General features: G+C 36.2%; 1 protein-coding gene across 1 annotated transcript; it reads left to right on the forward strand.

Moving 5' to 3' along the window:
* Positions 1-546: 546 nt before the first annotated feature.
* LOC129439439 (globoside alpha-1,3-N-acetylgalactosaminyltransferase 1-like) lies at positions 547-4,943 on the forward strand. Its single transcript, XM_055198045.2, has 4 exons — positions 547-574; positions 974-1,006; positions 1,132-1,266; positions 4,034-4,943. The coding sequence occupies exons 3-4, from the start codon at positions 1,187-1,189 to the stop codon at positions 4,722-4,724; spliced, it is 771 nt and encodes a 256-aa protein (XP_055054020.2). The 5' UTR covers positions 547-574; positions 974-1,006; positions 1,132-1,186; the 3' UTR covers positions 4,725-4,943.
* The last annotated feature ends 5,149 nt before the right edge of the window (positions 4,944-10,092 follow it).

The following is a 10,092-nucleotide window of genomic DNA, read 5'->3' on the forward strand; positions in this document are numbered from 1 at the left end:
ATGTGTTTGGTCTTACAGGGTAATTTACTTTTGTAATACCTCCAACAAATACAGGTAAGTTAAGATACTCCAACAAAATAACACAACCAATTATTCAACTATATGATGTTGAAAAGTGATTTGCTGAACAATGTTGCACATTTCAGACAACTAATGACGGAACTATGCCCAATGAAGTAAGTACAGATCTAGTGCATATACAAATATATTCTTTCTCTTCACACATGCAAACAATATACATGCTTAAGAACAATGCACCAACACACATAATAATTCACTGTCAGAAAAAATGGCCCTGCTTTTACTGGAGCAGCACCCTTTAAAAAATCCTAATATGTAACATTTAGGTACAAATATGTATACATTTGGTACCAGTACTGTATGTACCTCTGAGGTACTACTCATATGAACGTTTTACTGTAAGTGCAAAGGTGTACTTATTTAAAGGGTACTGCTTAAGTGACAGTAAGGGGCCATTTTTGACCACTTTCAGACAGTGTTTATATGAATAAGACTCTGATTCTGTTATTATCAGGATAGAGGAGAAGAATTTGGGACTGCATTCATTGCCAGGGTTAGTAAAACATCATACATTTCAACTCTTACTCAGTAAGCAAGTGAACAAATTAAAGAAGAACCATAAACATTATATATTACATTTAACAGAATATAAAAAAGCAAAAAACAGCTTTTAATTTAAAAACCTCATGAACCAATGAAAGAGTTTTACTTTACGCTAAATATTACTAAAAGCTTGTAATATAGGGAAACCCTTTTATGTGCTACAGAGCACCTATATAGCACCTCTTTAGAACCATGAATGACTTTACCACCACTTGGTTCAGCATAGCACAATATGGTTCTACACAGGTTCTGTTTAGCACAAAAAATGGTTTCCTATAATTACGAACCAGTGAACCACCTTTAGTGCTATTCACCATTTTTTTAAGTTTTTTTTCATTTGTATTTGCAGGATTTCGTACAAACAGCCCAGTGTCTTGGTAGGGTGAGTATTATGATTTATTTAATTCTTTAGTTTTCCTTGGTGAGTATAATGATTACAGAGCTCTCTCTCTCTGTGTGTGCGTGTGTTTGTGTGTGTGCTTGTGTGTGTGTGTGCGTTTAAAACAGTAGGACAGATGTTGTTTCTGTGACACCGTGGTTGGCTCCAATCATTTGGGAGGGAATGTTTGATCCTACATTGATCGACTCCATCTACAAACAACAAAACATCACCATTGCAACAACTGTCTTCGCTTTGGGAAAGTGAGTTCCATACAACCAAGCAAGCAAAAATCACTTCACAATCTAGGTTGACTGTAGTATAGACCGGATAGAGTAACCCGATTCTAGCCAAAATTAACTTGAATTTGCCTAGATGTCATATTGTGTTTCATTTATTTATTTTTTAAAAGTGCAGTGTGTAAATTTTAGCAGCATCTAGTGGTGAGGTTGCGAATTGCAACCAACAGCTTAGTCCACTGCTCACCTCTCGCTTTAAAAACGCATAGAGAAGCTACGGCGCTATACTGCCGTCCAAAGCGAAAGCGCAGTAACTACACGCTTGGTCAAAATGGAGTTAAGGCTTGAAACGAGCTTTATGACATCTGTTCTGTCTTATGACAAAGTCTCTTAGTTAAATTTTGTCCCTTTTCAGAGAAATGAGGGTGTCAAAATTGCAGTAACTACAAAATCCATGCTAATACCAAGGCAAACCGCAGTAAGTGACGTTACTGCGTTCTGGCTTTGTTTCCCCGGCTTTGACACCGCAGATACTGCTGTTTTCCCCGATCGTAACACACAACAACAAACCAACCATGGCACAATGCCGCGTCCAAATAATGGTTGAACTCGCGTTAAAACGCAAATAAACAAATACGGGTAAGGATGATACAAGATAATAACTCATACATAGGCAAATTACAGCTTTATAAGTAGTTAACTAGCCAGCTGCTAGCAAGTTTTGACCTACCTGTGCTCGTCCATTGAAGGCAATATCCTCCGACAATAATTATATAATCCGATTCAGTCGCATTGGTGTTTGTTGATTCGAACATCTCTCCACTTTTTAGGCAGCTAATCCAATTGTATTGACAGGGGTTACTCCTTTGTTTGATAAGAGTTATATTGTTAGGCAAAGTTAACGGCGCCCAGTCAACCTGACGAGCGCAGCCGGGGCCGGCAGAAAGCACGCTAGGTGAAAAAGTACACTTCCATAATAAGTGCTCTTTTTCCACGAACTAATTTTGTAGGCTACTCAATGTTAAAACATTTTGTTTAGTACTTCTTAAGCTATAATCTTAAGAATATCTAAGTTTACATAACTGTGCTACTTTGAGACAACATGAAAATTAACTAAAATGGGCATACTGTTAGTTACAATAATGTCTTTGGGACAAACATGTTTTTCTATTTTTAACTTGTGTAAATTTTTAACTACTGTTTTTAAAGCAAACCTCGTTTAATGTAAATTAATAAATAAAAATTAATAAAATGAGTAAAATACTCTTTGTGGTAAAAGGAGCATTTTTAGCATTCACAACATGCAAACATCAATAAAACTATTACAGTTATTAAAAACAATCAAAATGTATTAAGAAGCATGAGAAAAAGTTGAGTGAACACATTTAGTTCGTAGATACTGCACTCTGCTATTGCAATAGTGCTTTAGTTGTTAAAGGTCATCCAGTGCAGTATCTGCATTTTGAGAGTCAAGGGTCACATCGGTGGTCATGTTTTTTTTTCTATAAAAATTTCTTCCTAACAAGGCATTACATGAATGCATTACCACTAATCTACCCACAACATGTTTGGCTGGCTAGTGTAAAAACTTTAAAGCCATTTTTCTCAGTTTCAGTGTTTGCGTAGATACTGCACTCTGCCTTTGGAGGGCAGTATAGCCGCCACCGGAAAAACATGTCATCGTCGGACACATCTTAGTAAAAAAAGTTTGTCTGTTAAGGGCTTCTGTAGAAAAATGGCGGCACAAAATGGCGACTTCCATGTAAGGGGACTCTCTGTGCATGTAGATAAAATCGTCTCATTCTATGGTAATTACAACATAACGGTTCATTATAAAAAGGTCTTTATACACCCCTGATAATATAGTTTAGTATATTATTTTGCATTTCTATCAAGAGATCCTTCTAAAAATTACACACTGTACCTTTAAGCCACGGTTAGACGTCTATTAAATTTTCACTGACAACTCAAATTTGACTTGTTTTAGCCTAGACGTCTAGGTTTTGTTTAATCGCAAACATGCTTCATGGGAATAACCCTCCAGATAAATAAATATGATTGATTGTTGTTTGCTGGTAACAGAACAATGATATTTCTTTGAAAGTTGATGTATCCTCACTAGCCAATCCATCTCTGTAAAGAACATACCAACCTTTTTGAGAACATTAAGATCCTCCAGCCTTAGCTACAGTATTTACTTAAGTTCAGTAGTGCTTAAAGACAATATATTTACACATTTATCCAGTGGGGGCCGGTGACTTCTTTTTCGAGGGCGCCCGATGTCTGTAGCCCGTCATGTGTGTGGCTCGTCAATTCAAAATATGTGTTTGGCGTGCCGTGTGAACCTATGTGCATCACGCGTGACGTCAAAATATGAGCCGGCTGCAGACGCTTCAAAGGGTTTATGATAAAAGAGACGCTCAGGTTTGCAAGATACTTGCTTAATCTCATGTGTAATCAGAGTTTACTGTTAAGTTAGTGCCTTGTTAGTATTTCGTGAACATGAGCGTCTCTTTTATCATAAACCCTTTCAAGGCACGTATTTTGACAAGACGCATGATGCACATGTTTCACATGACGCAACGAACACACATTTTGACATTAGAAGCAACATATTTTTGAATTTGCACCCTTCGGAACAGAAGTCACCGGCCGCCACTGCATTTATCCTTTTATCAAAAACCATTTGTAAAAGTGCAAATGTATTTTTCAATTTTTTGAATTCTGTTTTAAGTATTTGTGATAAATTTATCATAATATCTCTCCATTTTTTTGTCATTTTCTTTTTTAGATACACACGTTTTCTCAAAGACTTTCTGGAGTCAGCCGAGCAACATTATTTTGTTGGATTTCGAGTGAATTATTATTTATTTACTGATCAACCAGAAGCGGTTCCTGGTGTAAAACTGAGTGAAGAACATCAGCTGATGGTCCGAAAGGTCCCGAGTATGGATAGGTGGCAGGACATCAGTATGGGCAGGATGGCAATACTGGAAAAACTAACTAAGAGTGAACTGGACAATGATATCGATTATATTTTCTGCCTTGATGTGGATACAAAGTTTTATGGCCGCTGGGGTGCGGAGACTTTAGGTCGTCTTATAGGTGTGATTCATCCTTGGTTCTATGATTATCCACGTGATAAATTTACATATGAACGTAGACCAGAGTCACAAGCGTTTATTCCGGTTGAAGAAGGTGATTATTATTACAGTGCTGCTGCGTTTGGTGGCACAGTACAGGAAGTTTATAAGCTCACCAAAACCTGTCGTGAGCAGCAGAGTATTGATGCTGCTAAGTCTATTGAGGCAATATGGCAGGAGGAGTCTCATGTGAACAAATATTTCCTTTACAATAAACCCAGCAAACTGCTCTCACCCGAGTATCTGTGGCGGGATATTAACATAAGAACGAAACATGTCAAAATGATTCGCTTCTCCCATGTGGCTAAAAACAATGCTGAGGTTCGCCCAAACTTATAGCAACTGTTGCCACTGGCAATATCCATCTGCATTGACATGTTGTTGCATCTATACAGGCCTCGGAAGTTTCAAAAGGAAAAATTGACATCAGGAATACTTTTGAAGTCATGCAGACAGTAATAGGCATGATATTGTTATGTGGTACCTTACATAGACATTTGATGATCTTATTTCGAAAGTGGAAATGGATTTAACAGTACAAATATAAGGTTTTAAATCCTGAATGCATGTTAACATTAATTATTTTTTTTACAATCCATGGCTGGGGATAATTTAAATACTTAAAGGAACAGTATGTAGGATCGTGGCCAAAACTGGTACTGCAATCACAAACCTTGTGGCTAAAACTGGTACTGCAATCACACAACTGGTGGCCAATAAACAAAATGACAACATAAACATCAGTTGAGGGCTGCAACTCCACTTTTTAAATGACAATATCCTGGCCAGACCACTTTGTCAGTGATATAAGTATTTGAAATGAAAATGATTTCTTAATGTCTAGTGACATATCAGGGCCATTTTATGGTTAATTGATATAGATTTTTTTACATACTGTTCCTTTAAAATAACTTAATAAACCGTATAACATTTGGAAAACCATCAATAGCTTTGGTAATTTTTCTACAGATTTAAAAAAATAAATAAATACACCTACTATATACTGTATTTTCAACATCCAAAATGCTAACAATAAAGATAATATACGACTTACTGGGTTTAAAATAAATCATGTTTTTATTCATGCACCATTCGTACATTAGAAAAGGTTAATACATTGGACAGACAAAATATTTTGAGAACACAATAACCTATAAAAAAACGAACAACATTTTCAGTTAACTGAAAACTACCCAGCATGGATTAAATTGCAACACAACGGGTTGGGCTCGTCTCTTTTTGACCCAGTGCTGGGTTGAAAATAAGAGTGTACAGTGTTAAATATTTCCAAATTAGTCTTTTACATTTACTGTTTTTGTTTTTAAATTAGGACTGTTTATTAAAAATAAGAAATATTTAATCTAGATTAATCGAGTTAACTTGTGATTAGTCCCAACTTAATTGCAAATTTTTATCAGTTTTATATTTACTTTAATTTTTCACTTTTCAAGTTTTTAATAGCCTACTCTAATCAACATGAGCATGGACAAATATGGATGCTTTATGCAAATGTATTATTATTAGTGAAAGTGTCAGCAAAAATAATTGTGAAAAAAATCTATTTTTTTCATTTGTATTAGTTAAGCATTTAGGATGGTACACCTCTTAGAAAACCTAAAAAAATATAATTTTAGACGTTTGATGACTATTTACTGTCTTAAAAAAATCTCACTCTGGATGAAGAACCATCATCTCCAGCTCAAACTTACAAAGATAGAACTGCTTGTGATCAACTGACCCTAAGAATCATTACAATCTTTCCATTTAACTGGGTTCTTGCGACCATTACGTCTTTCAGGACAGCCTGAGATTGATCATGGATGATCACCTTAGCTTCTCGGAGCATGTTGACAGCACCACCCACTCTTGTAGATTTATCCTTTACAATATTAGGAAATTAGACCTTTCCTATCTGAGCACGCTATGCAAGTTCTAGTCCAGGCTCTTGTCCTGTCCAGACTGAACTATTGCACTGCGTTACTGGCCAGACTCCCAGCCTGCACAACCAAGATGGTGGTCTGAACCCTATAGATGATCTAGATGGTCTTCAATGAGCCAAAGAGGGTGCACGTCACTCCTCTCTTTGTCAGGTTAAATAGGCTTTCTATAGCAGCTCACATCAAATTCAAAGCTCTGCTTTTGGCCTTTAAAACCACCACTGGGTCAGCACCCCCTTACCTTCACTTGCTTATTTAGACTTATGTACTCTCTAGATTCCTGCGCTCTGAGCGATGGCTTGTGGTGCCAACCCAAAAAGGGGAAAAAATCACTATGGTGTACCTTCCTTGGATCTGCTCCATATCTGTGGAATGACCTGCTGGTTGCGACAAGATCTGCTGACTCTTTAGCCGTCTTTAAAAATCAGCTTGTTGGGGAATTTTTACCATGTTGAAATTATACACATGAATAAGTAGTCATAAATCAATACCGTTTGAAATGAGTTTAATATCTTGCAAGGGCATTCAATCTAGGCATTCAAGGAATACAGAGAGGTGGCAAACTTCTGCTCACACGTTTATATTTAGCTGCTTCCGTTTTGCTAATACATATACATCCTGTTTATGCAACTCAACACCTCACTTAATAATACAGAGCTTAAAATCTTTTTTCTATTTTTTATCTTTATCTTTTCTGTCCTCAAAAAATAAATAAATAAATACATTTAACCCTTGGCTATGTAATGTAATGTGAAAAGATGCTAAGTTTGCAAATCCCTTTGCACCTTTATTAGATCGTTTGTTATACTAAGGGGTGGTAGCATTCTTATCACATCAACACACTCCTCCTTCTTTCTCTTTCTTCCCCATAGCTTTCTCTTGCTTAGCCTTCAGTTTAGTCTTCCAAATCAATGCTACCACATATAATCCATGAAAAATGATGTTCCGCCACAATATTGTTTTCATCTTTCTTGTGTTTACTGGCATGCTAATGAGTGGGTATGTACTGTACATTTTCTTTTAAAATATGTATTTGATTTGGGCTTATCCTTGTGTTTGGTGTTTGAAAGGATGTGACAACCATATTACTCTTAACTGTGTATCCAGAAGGAGCTGAGCCATTTATAGCTTTCAGCACTGCTTGACCAGGTGCCCAGGAAGGGTACTTAAAATACTGTAATTATAATTGAAAACAACTGTTTATATTTACATTGATATTTATGTTTTGAATGCTTTTTATGGTATATGTTTCTATGACAAGGCAAACACGTTTATTTGTATAGCGCATTTCATACTCAGAGGTAATACAAAGTGCTTTACATAGAAATGAGAAAACAATCTAATAAACAAAATCTTTAAAAATAATAGACATAACAAAAACAAAGATACATGAGAATTTAAAATAACAATTAAAATAGAATAAAAACGGTTTTGAGGAAATGCCGAGTTAAACACATGTGTTTTAAGCTATATTTAAAACTGTCTACTGTTGAAGCACATCTGATCTCTTCTGGAAGCTGACTCCAGCTACAGGTTATAACGAAATGCTGATGTACCTTGTTTTGAGTAAACCCTTGGTATTTCTAACTGACCTGATCCTAATGATTAGAGTAATCTTTTTGGTTTATATCATAGACTGTAAAAAAATATAAACATAGTGTCCGTGACATCACCCGTAGGTTTGTGAAGAGCATTTTTGAAGCTTAAAGTGCCTGCCGTCGCCATCTTGGATGCTCGTCACCGTGCATCACTCACGATAACCGAAAATGGGAAAAGATCAGGGGGGCAGGTTTCATATTTTTTTAACCTTCCCCGGGCACCGCCATTGATTAGCGGACCCCCACCTGCTGTTAGCGTTCCTTTGACTCCCATTCATTTTGGCGTCACTTTGACAGCGAATAACTTTACATCTGAGGCGTTTAAAGACTTCATTTGTACATTAATTATTTCTAAAGAAACACGAAAATGTATAAAAGCCTCCATTACCTTGTATCTTAGGTTATGGCCCAGTAGAAGCAGTTTTTGTAAAAATAGGCTAACAATATAAACCGTATTGACAGGAGGAGAAGCTCGTAAGCACGTGACATCTGCGTCATTATGCTCAGTTTGAGTCTGCGCATTACGCTCGACCCCCAGGAAGTGCCTGCTTCTAATTGACTTCACTTGTCTCCGTTGAATCCAATGGGGTCGCTGTGTCCATCACGAATTTCCATGGCATAGTCATGGAATTTTGTGCTTATTTTTCCGTGGCATTCTCACGGATCTCCGCATTTTTCCGTGGCCCTGTTACGGACTGTCTTTTTCCGTGGCATTCTCACGGATTGGTTACTCAACTGTTTTGTCCTATTTTCTTACCATTTTCGCTTCGGTTTGCGCTCTGTTGCTGCCACACTTGATTCTGAGAAACTACTTTGTTTGGTGGAAGAGTAATATTTGTACTATTATATTTACAACTTATTTGTGTTTTATTTGATTAAATTCTGCTATGCATATGAAGTAACCGTTTTATAAAAGCAATAAGCCCCGCGAAGCAGTGGTGTTACAGTCCATTTTATAACAGTTAAAGGGGTTTTAGGCACTCAGCTTCGCGTCGTGCCTAACAACGCCCCTTAGCTTTTATAAAATGCACTGGTAACCCACTGCTTTTTGGGGCTTATTGCTTTATTTTTAGGGATCCCAGTAAGGAGTCCATTGCAATAATCCACCCTGCTGGTGATAAAAGCATCAAAGTTTCTTCAAGTCCTGTCTTGAGAAAAACATCTCATTCTGGCAATATTTCTCGTATTTGTGTATTGCTTATTAATTTCATCAATGTACTGACATAGGGAGTCAATGGGGCTGTAGTTATTGGGTGACAGGGGTAAGTATATCTGGGTGTCATCTGCATAGCTGTGGTAAGCAATTTGGTTCTTTTTCATTCATTTATTTCTGTAATTTCTTTCAGTTAAGAAGGTTTGCGAATTAAAAATAAGTTTATTTACAATCAGTTTATTAAAAATAAGTCTGTTGAAAGACTGCTGATGAATACTAAGAAGAAGAGAAACCCTATAACTCTGTAATTTAGGGATTACACATTAGAGATCATTAGGGTCCTGTTACTCATTGTCCTCTTCTAGATCCCTATAATCAAACTCACAGATTGTACTTAAGATTTTTGGTCTATTTTGGTATGGTTTTAGGTAATAAAAAGTTAAATAAAAAGTGCTCAATAAAAATGTCTCTTAGTCATAAATATGTAAAATAATTTTTTATTAGTATATATTACTGCCCCAATAATAATTTGCCAGTTTCATATGATCAATTTACTCTTTTGGTATGTTTTAATGCATTACTTATTAATGAATTAATGTTAATGAACCCACTTTTTAATGTATTGTTAAAAATATATACAGTACTGCAGGTTTGGAAATAACACTTGTATAATAGTAAACTCATTAGTAATTGTATAAAATACTTTGTGTCAATATGATTCATGAGCCTATAACTTATGACCCCCTGTCAATCAAATGTACATGTTAGGAAGTTTTGACAGACATTTTTATGGTTTTTAGCTGTCAATCAACTTTGACAGTCTTGTATGGCTTGTAGTTGTCACTCAAGCTGACTGTCATTTTTATGGGTTTATATAGTGTCAATCAAGTTAACTGATATTTTTTGGCATTTATAATGGTGTTAATCACAGTTTGTACATGTCAGTGAGTTTTGTCTCTCATTTTTATGACCTGTCCTTGTCAACCCAGTCTCACCCCATGTCGTCAATATTTGACGAC

This window comes from Misgurnus anguillicaudatus, chromosome 22 (assembly GCF_027580225.2).
Source record: "Misgurnus anguillicaudatus chromosome 22, ASM2758022v2, whole genome shotgun sequence".
Lineage (NCBI taxonomy): Eukaryota > Metazoa > Chordata > Actinopteri > Cypriniformes > Cobitidae > Misgurnus > Misgurnus anguillicaudatus.